The sequence below is a fragment of the Bos indicus x Bos taurus genome, chromosome 9 (genome assembly GCF_003369695.1).
Source record: "Bos indicus x Bos taurus breed Angus x Brahman F1 hybrid chromosome 9, Bos_hybrid_MaternalHap_v2.0, whole genome shotgun sequence".
Lineage (NCBI taxonomy): Eukaryota > Metazoa > Chordata > Mammalia > Artiodactyla > Bovidae > Bos > Bos indicus x Bos taurus.
In genome coordinates this window covers 10,019,736-10,046,781 of record NC_040084.1, presented here as the reverse complement: position 1 = coordinate 10,046,781, position 27,046 = coordinate 10,019,736, and the positions used below count along the sequence as shown (strand labels likewise).

At 41.7% G+C, this 27,046-nt stretch overlaps 1 protein-coding gene across 6 annotated transcripts in view; it reads right to left on the bottom strand.

The window, feature by feature from the left end:
* SMAP1 (small ArfGAP 1) overlaps positions 1-27,046 on the bottom strand; it is a 190,218-nt gene that overhangs the window by 50,108 nt on the left and 113,064 nt on the right. For 4 of the 6 annotated variants that reach the window (XM_027550874.1, XM_027550873.1, XM_027550878.1 and 1 more), the window contains one exon: positions 24,002-24,082. The exons of the other annotated variants lie outside the window; for them this stretch is intronic. In XM_027550874.1, coding sequence (XP_027406675.1) covers positions 24,002-24,082 — 81 coding nt within the window. The remainder of the gene's footprint in view (positions 1-24,001; positions 24,083-27,046) is intronic. 6 annotated transcript variants of the gene reach the window in all.

Genomic DNA, 27,046 nt, shown 5'->3' with positions numbered 1-27,046 from the left:
ATGATCAGTTTCCCAAGAGCAAATCACAACTAAACACACTTGACTCGACTGTAAGCTCTAAAGGACAGGGATTTTTGTCTGAGTTGTTCACTGCCGACCCCAAGACCCTACACCCATGTCTGTTACAGAGCAGGCATTCCTTACGCATCTGCTGAATAATTTGTCTATCCTCATGATTGGACAGGTAAGTGGCCCATCCAAATATGCTTATACACTCTTTTAGCTACTATTTTAAAATTAAATTTTAATCATAAACACTGAGGTCTTTCTGACACCTAAGTTCATGTTCTTTTCAGGGTACCATGTTGCTATTACCTACCAGAGATGGAATGCTGACACATTCCAGAAACATTCGTATTAGAAACTATGGACCTAAGACACAAACAACTTGCTATCTCCTGATGGGTATTAGCAGTTGTTTCAATTAATTCACAGCACACGTTCAGTAGAAGACAGTAACTCCCTATCAGTGACCTCCTTTTTAGAAAGACCTGCTTGATTACTGTGGGACTCTAGGCAAGTTTCACTCTGAATCTTTCGTTTCTCCTAGTGTAATGACCGTATGATGACAATGCAGGGTTTGTGTGAGAATTGTCCGGCACCCATAAAATGCTGCACTTAGCAGACACTCAGTGAATCCCCTGACCTTTCTTCTCCCCCTTCTTCCTCCACTTTCGGCTGTAAAAGTAACACACTGAGAGGCCCCAGTTAAGAGCAAACACTCTGAAGGCAGGAAGTTCAGTCTCAGATCTCAGCTTGACTACTCAATAGCTGTGTGACCAGGAATAAGTCACCAGAGGTGCATCTCCAGGCTCTCAGCAGTAAATGAGGACAAGAAGGGTGTCGAGCTCACAGAGCTGCTGTGAGGACTATGAAATAAAATAATGCATGCTGAAGGCTCAGAACAATGCCCTGCAGAGTTAAGCACCAGAAAGCACGGACCGTTTCTATTACCCGCAATTACCCATCAAATCTAACTGTCGATCCTTGCATTTGGCTGCAAGGCTCTTAAGCACAGGCTTTAACCCAGGAAGACTACCTTTCATCAAAGCATTTACTGAGGAAATATTTCTCTTATTTCCTATTTAAGGAAATTTTAATTTACTGTGAGGGACTGTAATGCATACATGCTCTTACTGACCAGAGTTTTCCTTTCCTTCATTAACTAGGAAATGAAAGCTCTGCACACAAAGTAATTGGATTTCTTCCCTTTTTATTGCCTCACTTGCAATAAAGGTTTAAATGATTGCAAAAACATTTTAGAAATTTCATCAAGAAAAAAAAAGTTTCCAATTTCCTGTAAGCCAATAACTGAACCTGAAATCTGGTTTTATGCCTCAACTTACACACTCTGTATCATCCTAGTTACTTTAACAATGAGTAAGAATTAAGACGCCATTACAGCTTTGGCTGGTTCCTTTTTCTTCTAGGACTGAGGGTTTTTTAGCATGTAGTTATTTAACTAACAAAATAAGGTTACTATCATCTTGCTACTGCTTTCTGTAAGACAATAATTCTTATTCCAGTCACTCAATTCTTTCTTTTTTAAACTAGGTAAAACAGTAAGACGAGCACAAACCATCTTGGCTGAAAGAACTTTCATGCAGTACTCAAAATTGTTTCAAGCTGATTAAATTATTTACTCTTTTAAAGGTAACCTCTCAACTGCCAGGACATTCTAGACAGTTAATTAGCACCACCCAACAAAAATCCTAGTTTCCACACACGTACCACAGAGAAGGCAATGGCACCCCACGCCAGTACTCTTGCCTGGAAAATCCCATGGACAGAGGAGCCTGGTGGGCTGCAGTCCATGGGGTCGCTAGAGTCAGACACGACTGAGCGACTTCACTTTCACTTTTCACTTTCATGCATTGGAGAAGGAAATGGCAACCCACTCCAGTGTTCTTGCCTGGAGAATCTCAGGGACGGGGGAGCCTGGTGGGCTGCTGTCTATGGGGTCACACAGAGTCGGACACGACTGAAGCGACTTAGCAGCAGCAGCAGCATACACGTACCAGATTCTTCTTTTTAAGTGACACTACTAAGTTTTGGTGAAAACCATAAAGCAACTGTAACTATCATGCAATACTGAAGAGAATATAAACTGGTACAATCACTTTGGAAAACTCTTTGGCACAAAGACTATAAAGCTGAACATAAACCCTCAGACCCAGCATCTCCCCTTTGGTGTGTACCCCATAAGCTATGTCTAGGTTTATGAAAAGGAATGCACAAGAATGTTCACAGCAGCTTCATTCATCAAAGTCCTAAATTAAAAACTACTCGTGTCACCCAACCACCAGCAGAATGGAAAACCTAAGTCTGGCACATGGACAACAGAATAATTCCTAGCAATAAAAAAAGAACACACAACAACATGGACGACTTTCACAGACATGATGACAAGCAGTAACCTGTAGCAAAGCAGGACCTCACGAGGCCTTCCTGAGACAGACCTTCCCCTATGTCCCCTGCCTGCTTCTTGTGCATGGAGAAGCTGAAGTCTCCCAGGCCTTCCCTGAGTCACAAAAGCCCGGCTCAGGAACTGATCATTGAAAACATGTATTAACTTGATGACCATGAGCACGTAGCCCCCAGACTTACTAGAGTCTAAAGCACTATGACGTTAATCCCGTGACACCACCCTGTTACCTCACCATCAAGCAACCAGAGAACTGTGCGTGAGCTGAGCACAGATCACAGACCTGCAACCACCCCCTCACCTGGTCTTTAGAAGTGTGTCCCTGAAACCCACCAGGAGTCCAGGGCTTTGGAGCGATAGTTGCCCCTGGACTGCTTCCTTGGGGCTTGCAATAAACGCCGCACTTTCCTTCACCACACCCTGATTGGTTTTAACTGCGTGTGGGCAAGTGGACCCAAGTTTGCTTTGGCAACAAAACCAGATCTGGAAAAAGTATCTGATTTCATTCACATGAAATTCAAAAGCAATCAAAACTTATCTGAAATGAGAGAAATCTGTGTAGTGATTACCTTCAGAAGGGGTTGGGTGAGAGGGCCAGGCGAGTGCAGAGATGCCACAGGGGTCTGTCTGTGATATGCGCAGCGGACAGACTTGCACTCACTCACTAAGCTATAAACGTAAGATGTCTAGGTGATACTTCAATAAAAAGATTAAGAAGTTAAAGACCTAACTTTTAAAATGAAAACTTTAAGAAATTACAAAACATTGCTTTCAGATAGATATATACTCAATATAACTTCAAAAGCTTTTTCTCAAATTCTGTTAAATTGTCCCTTTAAGAAACTGAACATCTTGAAAAAGATGGGGAGAGAGTGCTGACAGCAATTCCAGGGTTGCCTGGAGTGATGCTCTGTGACACTGGGCTGTACTGAGGACAGGATGGACAAGTCGAACTGGGATTCTCTGAGAATTCAATTCAGCAGCTAGTAGTTACGCCCTTAAAACATGCATGCGTGCTCAGTCACATCCAACTCTGAGACCCCACGGACTAGAGCCTGACAGGCTCCTCTGTCCATGGGACTCTCCAGGCAAGAACACTGGAGTGGGTTGCCATTTCCTCCTCCAGGGATCTTCTTGACCCAGGGATCAAACCCCCATCTTCTGCTCTGACAGGTGGACTCTTTACAAGTACTACTCTGGCCACCTAATGCAAAGAGCTGACTCACTGAGAAAGATCCTGATGCTGGGCAGGAAGAAAAGGGGGCGACAGAGGATGAGATGGTTGGATGCCATCACCGACTCAGTGGACATGAGTTTGAGGAAGTTCCGGGTGTTGGTGATGGACAGGGAAGCCTGGCGTACTGCAGTCCGTGGGGTGGCAAAGAGTCAGCCACGACTGAAGGGCTGAACACCACCACCACCACCTCAGAATGTAATCACTCCCTTCAACTACAGTAACTGGCTGTATTGATTAGCTCACCTGCGTGTGACTGTTCAGCCTATTTAAAATGAAGAGGAATCTGGAGATTTAAATACTATTGAAGGATTCTTCCATAGTGGTGAAGAGCAGGCTTCTAAATAATGCTTATTTATAAGAAAGTAAACTAACTCACTCTGTATAATTAAGTTGGAACACACACACACACACACACACACACACACACACACAAATATCTGCTAGACTGTGCTAGGTGGAAATTCTCTCACTGGCTCAAAATTATCTTAAAAAATATAAAACTTTTTCCAATTTGTCTCTGGTCTCTGGCCCAAGACATATCATACTTTTCACCATTAAATCCACAGTTTTTCCTCCTTTCCTCCTCTTTACAAAGCCTCAGACCAATCATGACTATTTCTATACATTTTACTATATAGAAACACGATATGAAAATCTATAAATATCTGTCGATAAATCCAATAGATATTGCTTGGTTTTGATAAATTACTATTTGGTGTGTATTTTAGCCCAAGTTCCCTTAGTCACAGTAAGATATTCCTAAAATCAGTTTTTATGTTTCTACTCATATCGTAACATTTAGTCCCCCATCACATCCTATCAGCCTCAAATATATGATAAAACACTAAATCTGAAAACCTAAAGATTAGTCAGGCCCAGTACTGAACTAGACCTCTTTGTGGAAAGAAAGCAAACAGAAAGGTGAAGCAGAGAGAGAAGGTGAAGCCACTGCCCCGCAGAGCCCGGTGGGAGGAACACAGATCCACGAGGCTTCTGACTCCAGTCCACTGGCTGAACAGGGCCAAGCCTTCCCAAACCTCCTCTCACAGAGGTATGCGGCGGCCAGCTCAGGACACACCTTTCTTACAAGGAGAATTTAGTCGTAAGGAACAGTGTACGCTGTTTGAAAGATCGAAGGCAGAAGGAGAAGAGGCTGACAGATGGCTGGATGGCATCACCGATGCAGTGGGCAGACCCCGGGAGATGGTGAGGGACGGGGAGGCCTGCCGTGCTGTGGTCCACGGGGCAGCAAAGAGTCAGACAAGACCTGGCAACCGAACAACAACAACAATGCATATGGTGCCCTGGTTCTAAACCTTAGACATAGTAATACTGTTCTGATGCAGCTTCAACACGTTCTGTGCCAATAAAAACCGCATCACAAACACTCCCATCAGCGGTCAATTTAACCCTCAGTTTATCAGGATACTAACACTTTCACTTAACACTTTATCAGGATAAACACTTCTCACTATTTAACACCTAGGTCTAAGCAACTCTTTTAAATTTTTTTATATTTTCAAGTCATTTTATGTTGACAGTCAAGAAGAATAAAGGGAGAGTAAGAAACTACATTAAAATTTTCAAAATGTATTGAAATAAAAAACTCAAAACTATATTCCATGTTTCTGGTTTTGATAGTACGTAGACCTGAACTAGACAAAATTCTCTGAATGAAATATGTGTGAACACAGAACATATTTGGTTTGTATATACTGACTCCAGATTTAAAATACCTCCCTATTAATAGCTGCTTCTGGCTCTTCTTACTCTTGCATCATTAAAACATGGAACTTGAAAAAAATTCTGACAACTCATAATTTTGTTGATGACAGAATGACTATGTATTTGCTCTATAACTGCAACAACAACAAAAACATATTGCAAGAAAAGAATAAGGTATATGATACGGGTGAATCTTAAAGCCATTATGCTAAGTGAAAGCAGCCATCCACAAAACAGTACCCAGGAAGCCACCACTGACATGCACGTCAAGAGCAGGCAAATTCAGACAGAAAGGCCAGTGGTTGCCATGGGGGGAACGGGGGACTACTAATGCCTATGGCGTTTCTTTTGAGGGAGATGAAAATGTTCTAAAACGACACTGGTGATGATTGTACAACTCTAAAAATACACTAAAAACCTCTGGACCGTACATGTTAATGGGTGAACTTTACAATATGTGAAGTGTATCTCAATAAAGCTGTTATTTAAAAAAATCACATGGTAGAAAATTTAACAACTGGAAAATATTAGCATGGTTTTCCCACAAACTGGAATAAAAAGACTACCATGATTATACATATTGGTAAACATTCCACTGCAGTCTGAGGATGCCAACACCTCCGTGACAGTTGTCTATGACTACAGATCCGTGTCCTCCAGCCCACCTCCTCCTCCTCCTCCTCCTCCTCTGAAAGGAGGTTAGGGAAACAGGAAAGAGGAAAGACGACTGAGGGAAGCAGGTCTGAAACAGACTCCCCCTCAGAATCCTATCCCCACTGCCAAGACCATGCTCTGGACACCAAGTCCTAGAGGGAACCCCTATTATAACCTCCCCACTATTTTGTTCACAAATCAAAGTGATAATGTGAAAGCCATAGCAATAGACTTTCACTGTAAACGTGATCTGCGTGTACCCTCCCCATTTTTTATGTACTAGCATATATAAAAATGGGCTTCCCAGGTGGCTTAGTGGTAAAGAATCCACCTCCCAATGCAGGAGACACAGGTTCAATCCCTGCGTTGGGAAGATCCCCTGGCAAAGGAAATGGCAACCCACTCCAGTATTCTTGCCTGGGAAATCCCAGGGACAGAGGAGCCTGGCAGGCTACAGTCCATGTGGTCGCAAAAGAGTCAGACATGACTTGGCAACTAACCCTAACCCTAACCCTTTTCCATTAAAAGGCACCAGGGCTCCCTAGTAAAATGGACACAGGTCTGGGGCAGGCAATGTATAAGAGGAGCTTAAAACAACTACCAGCCCAAGTCTCAAGGAAATTACCATACGACTAGAGCTGTATCACAGAAAAGACACAGGGACCAACTGGAAGAGGTTTTCCATCAAAAGCTAACGACTGCAATAGACAGAAACATACTTCTTGGCCTGGCTAAAAAGTTCATTCAGGTTTTTCCATAGATGTTACAAAAATAACCCAAATGGGGTAACCCAATACATATGTTTAAATTCATGAATATATTGTGAGGACCCCCCCAACCCCTGCAACCCTAACTGGACACAACCAGAGGATGCTAATGAATTAACTCGCTATCTTGAAAACCGGCAAGTTAAAGGAAAAAATTAAGTCGCCTCTCCTACATGAATTACCAGTTAATCAAAACTACCCACATATATAAGAAATGCCAAAGACAAAGGACTGGCAGAGGACGGAGGCTGATCAGCAAAACGCACACTGTGGGAGGGAAAAGACCCCGTTTCTCCCACACGTAAATCAGAAGAAAAACAGAGGTGAAAGAGGACTTGCCAGACTAAGAAACGTAAATATATCAATCTGATCTGCAGTTTGAGGCGAACTAACAAACCCGGGGGAAAAAACAGCGCATGATGTATGACTGGAAAGATGAATCCTTTAAAGGATATTTGATGAGAATAAGGAATCACTGGGTTTCCAGGAAGTCACACGATGATGTTAATCCCAGCCTCCCTGATCCACCCCCTTTACAAACACCCCCGACTAAAAAGCCAAGCAGGAGAGGCCCCAAGGCTTGCCCCCCACTCACCAGCTTGGCACCTGAACAAACCCTACTCTGCTGTCAGTGCGGCTTTCTGCATCTTGGGCCCCTGATACGACTCCAGAGATCAGAAGACCAGCAGAAACCACTTCTGGGGAAAAGTGGATTTTCCCCCAGATGCTTTCAAATCAGTTATGAAGAGAGGACAGCTTCCCCTTCTACCCGTCAGCAAGAAAGAGTAGGGACCCTGGACTAGTCTCCACTCAGAAGACTCACAGAAGTTTGGCTTCGACAGAATGCCACACCCTCCTCCTGCACTCCACCTCCGTCGGGGTCTGTGTGCTAACACACAGCACGTGGGGCCTCCCTGGGTCTCCGAGTCTCAGCGACTGCGGTGGAGGGCAGAACCACGTTAGAACCCCTGCTTCTGGGATCGTTACTAACACTCATCTATTCACTGGAGGGAGAGATGGAACTGGGAGGATCTGTTATAGTCAATGCAATGTCTGTAAAGTATCAGACAAATATCTGAAAGAGATATTTGTTAAAATTCCTTGAAAAATAAACAGATGCATGTTCATCATTAAAATCAAATGACTAGGATGTTAAACTCTTTACCAGAGCAATAAGTTTAAAGTCTAATGATCAGTTTAAATATCTTTTTGGAGACAAAATAGATCTGGCATCATAATGTCACTTTAAGCTTTTAGCTAACATAAACCTCAAACACAGCACAAACATCACACTAAGACATTTTATTAGAAAAATTCTATATACGAAATAATTCTCACAGGAAGGCAAGAGTTTCTGTTTTACTATTGTATGCCTAGTACTGTATATACAGTAATTGCTTAATAAATACTTGCTTAGTGAGTGAATAAATGAGTGAATCTGAGACAAGAGCCCCTTGCAGTTTGACAAGGCTAACTGTTAAAAAGCAGAGTAAAACGTATTAAAACTAAAACGTCTTTAAATCATCTTTCCTCAGGAAGCAGGTAACAATACTCTCCAGCCAGCAGGCTATGTCAGGGCTCCACTGTCCGGGGCTGGTCCATGGGTTACAGCTTCCCCTCCCCTCCTCCTCCTGCACCCAGGGCTCATCTGACTAAACCAGTGCTCACATCAATATACTTCCTGGGCTGAAACTAGCTATCAAGGGTTTATCAGGAAACGTCAGGTTCTCTCGATACAGTTTCTGCTGTATGAGCCCCTCCCTGTGTTACACTCCAGGCAAACTGCACTGGGCGTTACTGCCAAACCATGCCCCCAGTGTCAACCACCTGCTTGTGCGCCTGTCTTCCTGCATCCAGGGCTCCCTGACATCTTCAAAGCTCCTGCCAAAGGGAAGCACCTCCATGAATTCTCTTCACAACCCCCACATGCTCTCCTACTTCCCTAAGCCTCCGTCCTCTGCACCTCTCCAGCTGCCTTGTATCAGCCTATGCTAAAGCTATTTTTTTCATACATCCCCTTTTTAATCACTTGCTCTTTCTGAATTTTAAGATTCTGGAAGGTACACTCAGTCTCCATCACTTTTATGTTCCTTCCAACCCTTCAGGAGCATCCTAAAAGTTGTTACATTCAATCCAAATACTTCCTCCCAGAAATCTTTTGATGCATCTCTCCCTTAGATATCGAACAATTGTAGCATTTAATCTACTCAAAGGCAACCAAACCATCAGGCCAAATTCCTCTTAAGGTCACTTTTATCGGCCTTACACTTAAATCACACAGAATATCACAGTAGCTGACACAGCAACGCCCACTGGTTCTACGGCGCACTTTACGCAGTCAAGAGAGGAAGGCTGCATGTTGCTGGGGGTTCAGAAGTCAGGTCATATACTCGGAGCTGCATTCAGGTGAGCTGAGGCCACAGATGTTAAGATACAGGGGGAAGACTCTAACAACATCCAAGCAAAGCTGTGCAGTCTCTGAAGCTCAGAGGAAAAGCGTCCAGAATGAAAGGCCCGGGGAGTCCCCGCGTGGAGGCTGCACAGCGGTCTCACCGACGCTCTTCATTCTCGGCTTCGTGTGTCTGCAGCACACGAAGGGATGTGATACTTCAGTTAAAGACATTTTAGTTCAGCACATGAACTCCAGGGATGTCCACACCCACGGGTCAGTGATGAAACCTGCTGTCACGATCCACACACAAACTCTTCTGGATACTTCTGGAGCAATGCCTCAAGGGTGCTTACCACGGCTATCAGAAAAGACAGTGCCTGTCTATTTCTAAAATTCACAGCTAAGAAAGTGAAATGCAGCAGTAGCTAATAATACAGCCAGGATGGCAGCAGGAGGCTGCAAGCCCAGGCAAGGGGCCTCAGAAAGACAGCGGGCAGCCCTCTGTAGGAGGCAGCAAAGCAGAGACAACCATGCACTCACCGGGCCAGAGCCGGCCCTGAGGTGCGTACTGGGAACTCAAAAGAAACAGCACGGATGCCACCTCGTGACTGGCGGGAGGCTGCTGCCTGGCGGACAGGCGGACTCCCCTGGAGCCTCTGGGGGCCTGTGTCAGCCTCCGCACACACGCGTGCGTGAGGGGCACCCTGTCCTCACAGCACCATTTTTAACTTTCTGTTCATGAAACTTTTCTTGGAGTTTTTGTGTATTCAGAAAAAATTCTTAGAAAGCAAGTAACTACTAGGGAAAGCACGTGTTAACATATCCAGGGCACTACAAGTTTAAGACAAGTTTAAGTCCTTCTCCACCAGTTTATTCTTTTTTGGGGGGGTGGGAGGTGGGTAGGAGATGTAATAGGAAAATAAAAGGTAAAAAATGATCTATCAAATTTTTACATTTAGAAATTTAATGAAGGAAACATAACATGAAGCTTTAGTCCTTCTGAGCGATCTGTTAACAGCATTACGAACGGCTGCTAGGGCAAAACCACTGAGAGCACTAGACGTATTCATTTCAACAACACAGGCTACAGTATACCTGTGTAGCCTAAGCCTGGCTTATTTTCAGTCTACCATTACTCTAACTGGTACGGATGGCACAGGCCACAGGAAGGAGACATGCCCTTATTCATGTCTAGTGACAGGCGGGTGGTCGCTACCTGGTGGACAGGCGGACCTGTCCCTGGATCCTCTGGGTGCCTTGTCACCCTCTGCACACGCAGAGGGAGGCACAGCACCACACAGGGACAGCAGCTGTGCCTTGTCGTCAGAGTTGAAATACCACATTTGAAAATAATTTTTGGAACGCTGTGATTACAAAGGAAAAAGTTGTAACTCTACATATGTTGTTGCTCAGTCACTCACTCGTGTCCAACTCTTTTTCACCCCATGGACTGCAGCATCCAGGCCTCCCTGTCCATCACCACCTCCTGGAGTTTGCTCAAACTCATGTCCACTAACTCAGTGATGCCATCCAACCATCTCATCTTGTCATCCCTTTCTCCTCCTGCCTTCAATCTTTCTCAGCATCAGACTCTTTTCTAAAGAGTCAGCTCTTTGTATAAGGAAGGCAAACTACTGAAGTTCCAGCTTCAGCATCAGTTCTTCCAATGAATAGTCAGGACTGATCTCCTTTAGGATGGACTGGTTGGATCTCCTTGCAGTCCAAGGGACTCTCAAGAGTCTTCTCCAACACCACAGTTCAAAAGCATCAGTTCTTCTGAGCTCAGCTTTCTTTATAGTCCAACTCTCACATCCATACATGACTATTGGAAAAACCACAGCTCTGACTAGATGGACCTTTGTTAGCAGCTTTTCTTCCAAAGAGCAAGTGTCTTTTAATTTCACGGCTGCAATCACCATCTGAGTGATTTTGGAGCCCAAGAAAATAAAGTCTGTCACTCTTTCCTTTGTTTCCCCATCTATTTGCCGTAAGTGATGGGACCAGATGCCATAACCTTAGTTTTTTGGATGTTGAGTTTTAAGCCAGCTTTTTCACTCTCCTCTTTCACTTTCATCAAAAGGCTCTTTAGTTCCTCTTCACTTTTGGAATAAGAGTGGTATCATCTGCATATCTGAGGTTATTGATATTTCTCCCGGCAATCCTGATTCCACCTTGTGCTTCATCCAGCCCAGCATTTCGCATGATATATCCTGCATATAAGTTTAATAAGATAATATACAGCATTGACATACTTCTTTTCCAGTTTGGAACCAGTCCATTGCTTCATGTCTGGTTCTAACTATTGCTTCCTGACCTGCATACAAGTTTCTCAGGAGGCAGGTCAGGTGGTCTGGCATTCCCATCTCTAAGTATTTCCGACAATTTGTTGTAATCCACACAGTTAAAGACTTTAGCATAGGCAATGAAGCAGAAGTCGATGTTTTCTGGAATTCTCTATGATCCAACAGATTCTGGCAGTTTGATCTCTAGTTCCTCTGCATTTTCTAAATCTAGCTTGAACATCTGGAACTTCTCGGTTCACATCCTAGTTATCTAAAAGGTATATTTATCTAAAAGGTAGCCAAAATAAACGCCACAACTGATGAGTCTGATTATGTATTCAAAAGAAAAACATGACAATATAAAATTTACTACAGAATCATTAAAATAGAGTTATAAAGGTAAAACTGTACATATTTACAAAGTACCTTTGGAGTTTCATTTGTTAACTTTTAAACTGCAGTAATAACCATTTCTAAGCACAGAGTTCAGTGGCATTAAGTACATTCACACAGCTGTGCAACCGCCACAGCCATCCTCCTCCAGAGCCCTTTTTATCCTGCACAACTGACACTCTCTGCACACGAAACCACCACTGCCCTTACCCACCCTCCACCGTGCATTCTACCGGCCATCTCTGTGAATCTGACTCTTCCAGGGACTCGCGGGAGGCACCTACAAGTAGCATCGCACAGTATTTGTCCTTTCGTCTCCATTTCACTTCGTATAATGTCCTCAAGGAGCACCCATGCTGTAGCCAGTATTGGAATTTTCTTCCTTTATAGGCTGAATAATATTCCATTGCACATACATATCACATTTTGTTTATACATTTATCCACTAATGGACATTTAAGTGGTTTCTACTTCTGGCTATTATGAATAATGTTGCTATGAACATGGATGTACGAATTCTGTTTGAGTCCTTGTTTTCAATTCTTTTGGGTATATACCCAGAAGTGGAACTGCTAGATCAAACGGCAATTCCACGTTTCTTTGAAGAATTACCACACTGCTTTTCACTGCTGCTGCTCCTGCTGCTAACTCGCTTCAGTCGTGTCCGACTCTGTGCGACCCCATAGACGGCAGCCCACCAGGCTCCCCTGTCCCTGGGATTCTCCAGACAAGAACACTGGAGTGGGTTGCCACTGCCTTCTCCAATGCATGAAAGCGAGAAGTGAAAGTGAAGTTGCTCAGGCATGTCCGACTCTTAGCGACCCCATGGACTGTAGCCCACCAGGCTCCTCCATCCATGGGATTTTCCAGGCAAGAGTACTGGAGTGGGGTGCCATTGCCTTCTTTCACTATGGCCACACTATTTTACATTCCCACCAACAATGCACAGGTTTCCAATTTCTCCACATCCTCACCAACCACTTGCTATTTTCTGGCAATTTTTTTTGACAGCAATCATCCTAATGAATGTGAGATATAAAGTACTTAAAGTATTCTTTTAAAATTCTATAAAAATTTTCAAAAGAACTGAAAGTAAAAACTAAAATGTTAAAAGTGGTGAGACTCTATACAGTGAGACAACAGGTTTTCCTTTGTACTTTTTTTCTTGTATTTTCCATGGTTTTTATAATAGGGGGGAAATGGCTATTTTAAAAATGAGGCTGATATTATTATCACAATGAGAAAAGATTTAAGAGGAGGCATGGACCTAGTCACAGCACAGGTGCAGAAGAAGTCAGAAAGTTGAGAGGAAAACAAGCCCGGCACATTCAGGGGCCAGCACCCGATGGGCTCCCCTGGAACGTGTGTGTGCGGGTAGGGGAGGGACTGCCTGAGACGGAACGTGGGCACAGACGGGGGCACACCTCGGATGGCTCAGGTACCTGTCCTGCGGTCTGCACGCAGCGATGCCTGGTTCTCTCTCAACTTTTCCCAACGGTCAGGCCTCCATGAAGCTCTGAAGAAGTTGGAATCTTTCTTCCTGGCACCCAGTCTTTCTGGCACAGCAATGCTCAGAAATAAATGCAGTAATCTAGACAAATAATTATAAGTACCACAAAAGTGATACTCCAGAAGGGGAGTAACAACAAAGCTTATGGCCTCAGGGCTAAATGCTGTCAGGGGCCCAAGACCATGTATCTAATCCAATTTTTATCCTAACAACCTGTTCTGTTTTTACCTCCAAAATGAAGGTGATTCTTTTTTCAATTTTTAAAAATTTTAAAGGTTACTTTCCTCATAATTTTGTTTGTAATATATTTTGTGTTGTACAATATATACCCTTGCGCCTGTCTTACAGCAACAATCTGCACCTCCCACTCCCCACCCCCCATACTGCCCCTCATCTACTAATTTGTCCGCTCTACCCAAAATGCAAATGATTCAAATCACATGGGAATTAGATGAAAAGATGTGTGATTTTAAAAGATAAACTTGACTCTGGGAATCTTCGAGTAAAGAAAATGCTGGTTTGGATTTCAAATTATCTTATGTCTACCTCCCACTTAATGGCACTATTATAACCTTTTTCTTTCATATACATAACCATATTACTTCCTTCCAGCATCCGAGTAAAACTGCTAAGAAAAAGATTTGTGTCTATATCCAAAAGCCTCACTTGCACTCTCCATCGAGGTGTGTACCAGACTGCTTTCTTTCTTCCACTGAGACCAGTTTCAGGGACCTGGAATCTGAATCATTGATTCTCTAGTGATGAGCAATCTTGTCCTCCGGGACATTCAGCAACATCTGAAGACATTTCTGATTGCCAGGACTGGCAGGATGCTGGCAGACATCCTGCAAGACACAGACATGCCTCCACCACACGACTCCTAGTGTTTAAGGTGATGCTTGCCACAGGGTAGGTAGAAAAAAATGCCCATTAAACTAACAGATTTACATATGAGGAAACTGAGGTTCAGAGTGATCAAATATTTAGTAAACAGCAGAGAATGGAAGTCAAGTCTTCTTACCAAGCCCAGGCTCTACCTTCTTTACCTTCTAGTAGTTTAATATTTTTCAAAAGACTTTTTAAAAAGTCTGTATCCTTTGACTTAGCAAATCCAGTTTTAAAAACTTATCCTAATAAGCTATCACACAGTTGTACACCGATTATGTGTGCATATTTTCATTATTCAAGAGATAAATTTTAAAACAAATCTTTCTATAGTCAGAGGAGTGTTTCATTCCCACTCAAGGGAATGTTACTAAAGACAGAAAAGCATACACATATTTATCAACAAGAAAGGATACTCAAGACATATCGTTATATGACAGAGGAGCAAAGCAGTCCGATCCCATGTGGATACACACATTTCCATGGTTTCGAAATAATATGGAAGGATGAACATCAAAATGTTAGCGATAATTTTTCTAAGTGGTTAAATCTGTGATGATATTACTTTTTCTTTTTGGTTATTTTCTAACTTCTTAAAAGTAGACATGGTTTGGGGACTATGGGGAGGTAGAAGGGAGATGCTATTAAAAATCCATAACGTTTCTATCTACCCTGTATCTTGGTTAAAGAATGAAAAACGCTATAAATTTACTGGACAGGAATATGATTTCTTTTGACTTAGGAGTAGCAGTAGTGATCTTTTCTTTTTCAGAGAGTAAAGATTTACTAAAAAAGATAAACCTAATAGCTAAAGAAAGAAAGTTGTCAACAGCAACTAACAATATAGACTCTAATAAAACCTGGACCACAGAAAAGCAGGACCAAAATGCTTTCTAAGCCTAATGCACAATTATGCTGAATCTATTTTTTTAAATCTACAAACAAAAGATTGTTATCAAACTAATCTCCAATATCAGGTTTTAAGCTGAAAATGAAATGATTTGTGGAAAATACAAAGAACCTTCCAATTCCACTTATAAAAAAAAAAATGCACTGTTAAGACATCTGCCATGCTTACTTATTACTACCTAGACCATATGTCTCCACACCCACAAAAGCATTAACTGTTGGAAATATGTGATTCTCAAGTGCACACACACATCATGAGCAATGTTTATCTAGCTTCAATGGCACTGAGAACCTGGTGGCTGTGTGAGCATCTCTGCCCGACTGTTAAACAGCAGAGCCTACTAATGCAGCAGCTGGCAGTGAGCCACTGAATTCCAGTTTAATGCATGACTAAGAGCTATCATGCTGCAATTCATGGGGTCGCAAAGAGTCGGACACGACTGAGTGACTGAACTGAAACTGAAACTGAAGAGGTATGTGACTGACATACAACTGGTTGCTTACTTTTACATGGCTGTACTGAAATCTCAAGCTCAGGAGCTTTGCAATTTTACTTTCTGCTTATATTGAAAGGTCAGACCACTTATTGTATTTTTTAAGTTTTATTAACATAAAAGTTTGTTCATAAAGACAACTCTGCTGGTTGTTTCTGTTTTTTCCCCAACTACTTAAAAAAAAATCACTACTCATCAACATCATCTTCTTAAAAGATTAAAATACTATTTAACATTAATATATGTGGTAAGTTGATTTTCTCTCATAAACGTCAAGCAGTTAGTGGCAAGAATCTGCACACACGCAAAAAAAACCAAAAAAACACTTTTTAAATTTTGCATTAAAAATTGTAACACATGCTTGGGGGACCACAGGCAAGTGATTGCCAGTCACAGCAATCACTTTAAAGTATTTCACCAAGACACATACAAGAGATTGGTAACAGTACACACACATTAGGACTGACATATATACCCTATCATATATAAAACAGACAACTAATGAGCACCTACTGTGCAGCACAGGGAATTCTACTCAATGTTCTGTGCTGACCTAAATGGGAAGAAGGAAATCCAAAGAAGAGGGCACATATGTATACACATAGCTGATTCACTTTGCTGTACAGGAGAAATTAACACAACACTGTAAAGCAACTATACGCCAAAAAATTAATTTTTAAAATGCTTAAGATGAAAAAAAAGAATACTCATGCACACAAGCAGAGAAAGCTATGCCACAAAAGGTTTAAGACAGTTATCACTATGTAGAGGGATTATGAGAAGTTATGTACCTTTTTAATGTTTTGCTTATTTATACATTTTATTTTCCTACACAGAATATGTAATATTTAATAAATGTTTGAATATGAAAAATTTTTAATTCATAAAAACATAAAAATATTCCAAGATAGGTGAATAATTATGTACTAAACTCACTGTAATTATCTCAGAAAGACCTTAAGAAAGTCCATGAAAATATAAAATTCTTTACTTTGATGTAATAATCTAAATTTTTCTGTTAAGATACTCATTGCATATAAAACCAATGATGCATTTATACTTGTACAACAGGCATCTAAACAGAAATACCTAATACCTTAAAGTAAGCCATGTTTTCTGAAATATAATATATTCAGACACACACAGATATACACACACATACATACACACACAAATACATGTTCTATATAAATGCAGAAGTAGCTAGCATTAGGAAGAACTGAATACTTTTTTCCTAAATTAGACTGTCGTTTAACAGGAAGAATAGCTCATTGAAACAAAATAGCAACTAAGGTGGATGAGAAATCAGTTTGAAATAATAAAGAGAATTCACGGACTAAAAACCAACTCTGGAGCTGTGAAAGCCATCTTTAAGGATATAGTCAAGATGATTTTAGGAACCTGTCCCTATGTTCAATAGATTTAATAAGTAATTCTAAATTTAGAACTATTAATTACCATAGGGATCACTAGAGATCATCAAGGCAAAGCTTATTAATAAAAGAGGAAAAAGGAGATCCGGGCAATTAACTGACTTTGCCCAGTTAACTGACTGAACCCAGACCACAGGCTTGAACCTGACTCTCCTCCTGACCCTGCTTCTCCTGCTGCAACCAAGTCTCAACAAACATGGCCACCTGCTTCTGTAAATAACATTTACCGGAACACATTCACATATACTGCCTGTGTACTACAAAGGAAGAGTTGAATAGTTGTGAAAGATACCTTATGGCCTAAAAGATTTAGTATCTGATTCTCTACAGAAAAACATTTGCTGATCCCTAAAGTTTTCTTAACATACAATTTAAAAGTTTCAGAACTTAACACATAAATTCTATCAATAATAAACTACATTATAATAAACAGCAATAAAACCAGAACCACTACTGTGGTTATTACTTTAAACTACTTTATGCTATGCTATGCTATGCTAAGTCACTTCAGTCGTGTCCAACTCTGTGTGACCCCAGAGACGGTAGCCCACCAGGCTCCCCCGTCCCTGGGATTCTCCAGGCAAGAACACTGGAGTGGGTTGCCATTTCCTTCTCCAATGCATGAAAGGTGAAAGTGAAGTCGCTCAGTTGTGTCCGACTCTTAGCAACTCCATGGACTGTAGCCTACCAGGCTCCTCCGTCCGTGGGATTTTCCAGGCAAGAGTACTGGAGGATTTAATTCCCCCATCCCAAGAACTATCTGTCCATTTTTCATGTTTTGATATGTACATCTTTAAGAAAAACTATAAAACTTAGAACCTCCCAAAGGAGAAATCAAGATCTGCTTATTTAAACTGAAAGAGAACTCATGTACATTCCTTTAATAGAGTACTTCTCATCTACATAAACATATTTATAGATCACCAGCTACTTGGGAGACAGTCTAGTAGATAAATCTAAACAAACTGAATTAGAAATGTCAAACATAGGACAGAATATTTTAGAAAAAGTCAAATATATACACTATTTTCCAGCAGAATATCTAAAGCACAACAGACAGACATCTATTTAAATGTCAAAAACATCTGCCCTATTAATCAGTTGATTCAGTAAATGTTTAGGTTTTACCTTCTGCTTCCCAGAAAAGAAAGTGAGCTGGCTCCAGCTAACCCTATTAGTAACAGATGCTTATACAACACAGTAACATAAGCCTCAGGGAGACCTAAGTACAAAATACGATTTAAACAAAAGTAGTAGGTTGCTCAGGGGAAACAAGTGTATTTACGGAAGGAAGAAGTCCCTAAGGTAGGAAATCAATAAAAATTATGAATCCACTAGTTAGAAGACAATATGGGATGGGGTTATATATAAACACCATTCTTTTTTAGAGAACCCAGGACTGTTCATTATAAAATGATGTAGAATGTACAACAGAACAAAAAATTGCAGTACCTGAGGGCACATATGTCAAATCAAAGCACGCATACACACACAAACGACCTGGGACTTAAATCGGAAGAAAACCTCGGTTCAACCCCTGTTGGGGGCCAGCGTGAGGCACTCCGCCCATGGCAAAGGTCATGAGGAAGGAGGCTCGACATACGCAAAGGTGGGATCGAGCCTCAGGAGTCCCTCTGGAAATTCTCGAGCATCTACCCCCATAACCAGAGCCTGCCTACTTTACTACTTTGTGCTCTCCCCTACACCTCTGACTTTACAGGGGGCTGTCCCCCACCACCTCTTTCGGAGAAGGAGTTAACCTAGAGCTCCAGTTAATAATAATTCCTGGGCGTGATAGGAGTGTTTCAACCTACAAACTCCTCTGAAGGTTCTCTAGCCTGCCTGACAGGCTTGTCTGGCTACATGTGATTGCTCACAGCCTCCCAACCGTGAGAGGCACGAGATGCTTTAAACCTTCTAAAAACAGGTTCCTTAGAAAAGTTAGAAAACCATTAGTATAAGTATAGTGGGCTGATTAGAAATTGTATTGGTGAAGGGTTTTTCATTTGTTGAGCCAATGTTTGTTGCTAAGACTCCACATCCCCTGCCCTTACACACATTAATGAATATATAGAAGAAATAAGTATTAACCTTTGATATAAATCACATTAGACCTTAGACTAAGTAAATTCTTTCCTTAACTAAAACCCACTACACCCTCACCCTATAGGAATGTAACTTTATTTGGGTGGCGTCTGTTTTAAGAATAATCACCCTTGGAGAAAAAAGTGTTCTGGATGACTGACCACTGTCACAAGGAGAGGGTCATAAATTGTCAGCAGGTCCCCCTGGCCAGAAATGATGTAACACCCCTAAGACCTCTGTATACATTTGTATGAAGCACCTGACTTTAATAAAAGTCAGGACTGCTGTCCCCGCGTGACTTTTGTATAACATCTCAGTGTATAAAAACAGACTCTGGAAAATAAAGAATTGGGATCAGTTCCTCGAAATACTGGTCTCCCCATGTCTCTCTCTCTCTCAAACTCTGGCTGAGTCTCCATCTGGAGCGTGGAACCTGCCATGCTTACTAATTATGCCTGGACTTCTAAGATCCGACTGGGGAGGCCTCAGTGTCTCCTCTCCTTTGGGAGAACGGATGGACGCCTGCAGCCTACGTAAGTGGTGCAAGCTTCTTGTCTTGAAGTTTTATTGGTCTCCCGCGTAAACCAAGCTACTCAGCCTCTTTTCTCCAATGAATTTTCCTACTGAGCTATCCTCATTCTATTACTCTTTATATCTTTGATGAATATTTAAATAGTCACCGACGCAGTCTCCCCTTTGAATACCCTGGATCAGCCAGGGCTGGACCCCAGCAAACCCCCTCAACTGCTAACAACTGTTAGCACTGAGCAAGTCACTTTTCAGTGGCTTGATGTCCTTCTAGGTTTTAGTCTGCTCCTGTATAACATAAGAGATTGGGACTAGGTAGCAAGGTTCCTTCTGATCCCCAATTAGCACACTTCCAAGTAACTGTTTATTAACTCACTGCTGCACGTCAAGTCCATGTTAATGGCTTTAATTATGTGTAGAAATAAGTGGACTTAGAAGAGGTATTCTGGAAAAATAAACCCTATCAAGCATCACTCTTTCAAACGCATGAAGATGTACAAGATGGAGCTTAGTCTGCTCTGCCTTATAAAAGAAATGAAATCCTATTTTTCCAAGCTCCATAAATTATCTAACTAAACTAGATTACATTAGTCAGTTCATATATTCTCTCTGATTCTTGGTTCTTCCACCTCCAACAATAACTGGTCTTTGCAAGGAGTAAAGAGAACACACACAGGTGAAGAGCTGAAAGCCTTCCCTCTGAGGTCAGGAATAAGACAAGGATGCCTTCTATCACTGATTCACAAACCAGAAATAAAAAGAGCAATAAAACCACAGAAATAAGACATTTGCAAACATGTAACTGGAAAAGGACCAGTTTCTTCGACATGTATGCATGTGTGTTGATCGTTAAAACCGCAATATTGTAATTAGCCTCCAATTAAAATAAATTTTAAAAAAGAAAAAAATAGGCAATTAAAAAAAATAAAGAGAAACTGTATTTAGGGAAAAAACAAAGGCAAAGAGGGAAAAGTAAGCAATCCAATTTAAAAAGAGGTAAAAGATCTGAATCAGAGCTCCAAAGGGGGGCTCCAAATGGGCTATAAACATGTGAAAAGGCCCTGAGCTTTGTTCGTAATATACAAAATGGACACTTAAAATACAATGAGATATCACTATACACTCATCAGACTTTAAACAATATTTCTGATAATACCAAATGTTGAAAGAACGCAGGGTCACCAGAATACATTTGGCATTTGGTGTACATGATGCAGGGCTGTGTGACATGACTTAGCAACTGAGTATGCACAACAGTGTTCACACTTTATGACCAAACAAGTCCACTCGTAAATACATCCTGAAGAAGTACACACCTAGAGGCACGAACAAAAGCGCTCACAGCAGCACTGCTTATTAAGAGCTAAAGCCTGGATATAATCCCAGTGTTTACCAATCGAATGGATAAAGAAAGAAACAAAAATACGATGAAATACTACACAAAAATTAACTAAGGAAGCAGACAACTATATACCAAAAAAATGCTGACTGGAAAAAAAAAGCAAAACAAAAGAATATTCGTGCTATCATTTGTATGTTCAAAAAATACAGGAAAAACAGTATTTTCTAAATATGATTTCTATTATTTACATACACACTCAGAGAAGATAAATCTATTTCTAAATGCAAGGAAACGATTATCTGGGGAGAAGAGAGGTGACTGAACCAGGAGGTGTTACGGTGGCAACTTCTGGGGAGCCAGCCACGTCCTGTTTCCTGACCAGGTGGTGAATACAAGGCTGGTCACTTCACACTTGTAAGTGCACATGCAAACTACACCTGCCCAGTTCCTGGCAGATAACAGATAGCCAATAAAGCCAACCCCTTCTTATTAATGAGGATGATATTCTGACTACTACTGATATAATTTTCACTATTACTACTAATTTCTCCTCTGTAGATTATACACGGGGGTTTCCATGGGGGCTCAGTGGTAAAGAATCCACCTGTCAATGCAGGAGACGTGGGTTCAATCCCTGGGTTGGGAAGATCACCTGGAGAAGTAAATAGCAACCCACTTTAGTATTCTTGGCCTGGGAAATCCCATGGGCCTGGTGAGCTATAGTCCATGGGGTTGCAGAGTCGGACACGACTTAGTGACTAAACAACAAGACTATACAGGCTCCCTGACTACCTCAGCTCAGAGACAAGGCACAGAGAAACGGCTAGTGCGAAAGAGGAGAGCTCACTGGCGCCACTGCTCTGTCTCCCCACTGTGCAGACTTGTAAATGCACTGGTCTCTCCCTTCTCATGCAGCTTGTACTATCCTGACCACGAAAGTTAGACAGGAACTGAGGTTTCTCCCTGTGGGTGATGATTCCTTCAGCAAGGTTCCCACTAGCAGCAGCAGGAGTCCTGAACTCTGCAGGGTGAGCAAGAGTAACAGACGAGGTGTGAACTGGGTTTAGTAAAACCTAACACTGAAGGTAACAGAAAAGTGCCGGCTCCTCCCCGTGCCCACCTCTGAAGTGCTCTTCTCACACCCGCGATCCAGAGACTGCTCACAGGTCACTGGCGGCCCCTTCCCTCAGCGGGCAATGGAAGGCAAGCACTTACACATAAGGCAGTGAAATACACGAGGTCATGACATCGAATGCTCACTGTATTCTCAGGGCAAAATTTTTTTTTAAGAGAAAAAAATACATGTTTTAAAAGAGGTTAAATTTTAAATCTTGCCAAGTACAACAGTAAGGCATTATATAAACTCTTTGATATTTCTAACTTTTGAAAACAAAAGATAAAACCTTCTGGTGATTTTTAAATTCCTTTGCAATCAAAGAGAAAACTGTCAAAGAGATTTCACTTACAGCTTCTTACTGATGCATGCTGAAGAGAAAAGTTTCCCGAGGAGAACTGAAGCAATTTAAGTAACTGGGGTTATAATTACTAACTTAATCACTCCTTATAAAAAGTTTTATAATATTTAACATCTGACTAAAACAAAACCTAGATGCATCCCCTGTTGGGCAAAGAAACTGATCTAACAGTGTAATTAAAGAATCATATGAGAGAGGAAATAATACAATCAAATGTATGACAATGTCCCCAGAATTCTGAGGAAGGGAGAAAGTGCATCTACTTGGGGCAGTTAGAGGGCCTTCACGGACAAGGAGGAGGCCTAGGGAAGTTGGGGGAGAGCAAAGGACAGCCTTGGCCAGGCAGTTCAGGGAAGAGATGGGAAGTGTGTTCAGGGAGCAACAGACAGGTTGGCCTGGTACTGGTGGGGCCGGGGGTTAAGGGGACACCCACTAGGAGGGAGGTGAAGGCGCAGGTGAAGGCGCAGATGGTGGACAGGTGTGGGTGCTCCATAAAGTTCTGACCAGCCTTGGGATTCTTAGCAGCACGTCTTAAAGCTGAAGGCATGCTTATAACTTTCTGAAGGAATAGGCTATTCTAATAAACGTGATGGAAAAAGAGCCAGTTACACTTCAAATGGAAGCAGTTTGTACTGTGTAATTTATGCCTTCATAAAGTCGACTATTCACACTGCAACAATTAAAATCAAGGACACGCTCTCTTTAGTAATAATTCTCTTTCTGTGCTCCATCATTGTGTGAGGAAATGCACTGAGAGCCAAGCCACCATGACTATTTAACCAAGTCCTTTACAGACATCCATCGTATCTTGCTACAGTAGTGTAGCAAGATAGTAGGCCTGATCACAGCTCTCCTGCTCATCACTGCAAAAGAACCTTCCAAAAGAATCCACAGCCTGTCCTTCAAAAAGGATCAATGTGGACCTTAAAGTCCTCTACAATTTGAGCTCAATCTACCATTCTGGTCTCTTTCCCACGACCTTCCCACAGACATAGATCTTTCTTCACTCTACTGCTCACTCTTCTTCTAAATAAACCCTGTCTTTACTTTCTGTTACGTCCTCAAGGTGTTCTCTCCGCAGGACACACTCCTCACAACCTCCATCCTACCTACACGTCAGTCCACTCAAGTGCTACACTCAGTGTGGAGTGTCTTCTGAAGGCCTCTGCAGGGCCCTCTGCACTCTCTCAACTGTGCTGATTGTGAAGTCAGACTGTGCAAGAAAGCTAAAACCACCACTCTTTACATCAGGAATAATACTTGCCCTCGAGAAACTCACAGGAATCTACACCCACACATATGCACCAGATTACAAGTCATACAGGACCAGACAGATACAGGACACACTCCGCAAATACTGGTTCAAAGAATGACATTGCATATCATGAGTATCTCCAAATCATCCATATATAACTATACAGAGAAGGTTGTAGCCTGTGTGGATTAAAAAACAGCAAGAGATTACCTTTTCAGTTGTAAGAGGTTTTGTAGGCTTTTCTGGCTCCTTTTCTTTCTTTTTCTCTTCCTTTTTTTTTTCCTTTTCTTTCTAAAACACAGCCGAAAGTTTTGATAAGTTCACTTTTTTAAAAATGTCAGCTCTTCATACATTTTTATTTTATTAGTTGGAGTCATTTGAAGAGAGTACAAATTTCAATGATGACAATATTCAGTGATACTGAGACATGAAAGAAAGCACAGCAAATTCATACTGTCATCAAGTATGTTAATAACACAATAAAGAATAACTTTCCTTAAAAAATTAAGACAGAAGTGAGACAATTTAGAACTTCTTTGATATTTCAGAATTTGTTTAAAACAAATGCAATTTCTATTCAATAAATTCTCATTGCATCTTTACATAAAGTTAGGTTTCCTAACAGCAACCAAGAAGTTGAAATTTGAATACAAAGAAAATAAAAACTAACTCATAGAAGAGAATTCTTTATCAACCAGATGAAGGCAGAGTACAACATGTAAACATGAGAAGCAAAGTGTAAAATCACTTTAATTTTTTTTTCAATCACCATAGTGTTGTGGTATTTTTAAAGGACAAATACGATTATTTTCTCTTGAAAATAACGTTGAAGATAGTGCTTGGGGACCAGAACTAGCTGACTGGTTTGCATATATGATACAACCCAGTCAAAGTAAACTATAATGATATTATAAAGTTCACAATTTGCATTTTCAAGAAGGATGAAATAAGATATAATGATAAAAACTTAAGGGCTATAAACAGGTGGGAAAAGGAAAATGAAGTAGATTAAACAACGAGCATTTGTAAGGCATATGGAGGGAAGAGATACCTAGAAATTTACAATCTGATGATAATGCAACTGAGTGCTGATCTAGACCTTAGTCCCTGGCAGCAAAGACGAAAGGATAAACTGCTGAACCTAGAAAAGGCAGGAAAATAAACACATGAAACTTGGTGAAAATGCCTAAATGTTGCATCTGCACCTATGCCTTTAAAAATGGTGCTTGACACCACGTCTCTCAAGGGAAGAATCTTTACTATTTGTAAATTGGGAAAGTCAACACCAGCAATTCCTAAGCCAAAATGGTAGAGATAAAATTAAAGCTCCTATGGGCCAGGCACTGTGATAAGCACCTTACTGTCTAAGTCAATGTTTATAATAATGTCGGAAGAAAGTCCTCATTGTCATTTTACAAATGCAGAAACAAACTCTCAGGAAGGTGACACACGCAGCCGATCGCAGCAGGGCTGAGGGCTGCAAAGCCTCCATGCTCGCTGTCGTCCAGTGGGCTCTGCTTCCCCCACACTGTCCTCCCCAAGGGGACAGCGGGCACCTCCTGAGCCCTTCTCAAGGGCTAGACACCATGTGACTCACTGAGACCTGCATAAAAGCCTTCCGAGGTAAGGAATATCACCGCCACTGTGTAAGTGAAAAATAAACAGGATGTGCAGAAGTCCTTCAGATGTCATGAAATGTTTTCCAGACACCAGTCAAGTTTAGGGAGGAAAGCAACATAACTGGACATCCTCACTAATATGCTGGAGGTGGATGGTGCTGCAGCCCTTCAAAGCTCTTAGTTATTTCTCAAGGATGTCACTGTCATGAGATGGGGAAGAAGCCCGTCTTTCTAATCACTATGACTGGTGGGTACATCTGAAATCAACAAAAATAAATTAAACCAGTTCAGTTCAGTCGCTCAGTCATGTCCAGCTCTTTACGACCCTATGGACTGCAGCACGCCAGGCCTCCTTGTCCATCACCAACTCCTGGAGCTTACTCAAACCCATGTCCATTGAGTCAGTGATGCCATCCAACCATCTAGTCCTCTGTCGTCCCCTTCTCCTCCTGCCTTCCATCTTTCCCAGCATTGGGGTCTTTTCAAATGAGTCAGTTCTTCACATCAGGTGGCCAAAGTACTGGAGATTCAGCTTCAACATCAGTCCTTCTAATGAATATTCAGGACTGCTTTCCTTTAGGGTTTCTGCCTTTTCATATTGTTCATGGGGTTCTCAAGGCAAAAATACCAAAGTGGTTCGCCATTCCCTTCTCCAGTGGACCACATTTTGTCAGAACATGGCATGGCTCATGTGGCTGTGGTCCATGTGATGAGTTTCATTAGTTTTCTGTGATTGTGGTTTTCATCTGGTCTGCCCTCTGACAGATAAGGATAAAAGCCTTACGGAAGCTTCTTGATGGGAGAGACTGACTGTGGGAGAAACTGGGTCTTGTTCTGATGAGCAGGGCCACGCTCAGTAAATCTTTCCCTAGCCCTTCCCTTCTCCAGAGGATCTTCCCAACCCAGGGACTGAACCCAGGTCTCCCGCTTTGCAGGCAGATTCTTTATCAGCTGAGCCACAAGGGAAGCCCAAATTAAACCAGCTAGCTGTGTTTAACCAAGGGAGAGCACAATTTGATGTCTTAAACACTGGAATTTCAGTTGTCAAAATATGGCTGTAAGCAACAATTTTATGACATGGGCCTTGAAGTCACATTAAAAACATGGGTTCTAGCCAAAATGGCCATCATCAAAATACCCACAAACAATAAAAGCTGGAGAGGGTGTGGAGAGAAAGGAATCCTATACTGTTGATGAGGATGGAAACTGGTATAGTCACTATAGAGAACAGTGTGGAGATTCCTTAAAAAACTAAAAATAGAGTGACCATATGACCCTGCAATCCCGCTTCTCAGCATATATGCAGAGAAAAGCATGATCCAAAAAGATACATGTGCCCCAATGTTCACTGCAGCACTGTTTAAAATAGCCAAGACATGGAAGCAACCTTAATGTCCACCAACAGAGGAATGGATAAAGACGACGCGGTGCGCACATACAATGGAATATTACTCGGCCATTAAGAAGAATGAAACAGCCATTTGCAGCAACATGGATGGACCTAGACAGTGCCATTCTGAGTAAAGTAAGTTAGAGAAGGAAAAATATTATATGACATCCTTTATACGGGGAATCTAAAAGGAAATGACACAAATGAACTTACAAAACAGAAACAGACTCACAGGCTGGAGAACGA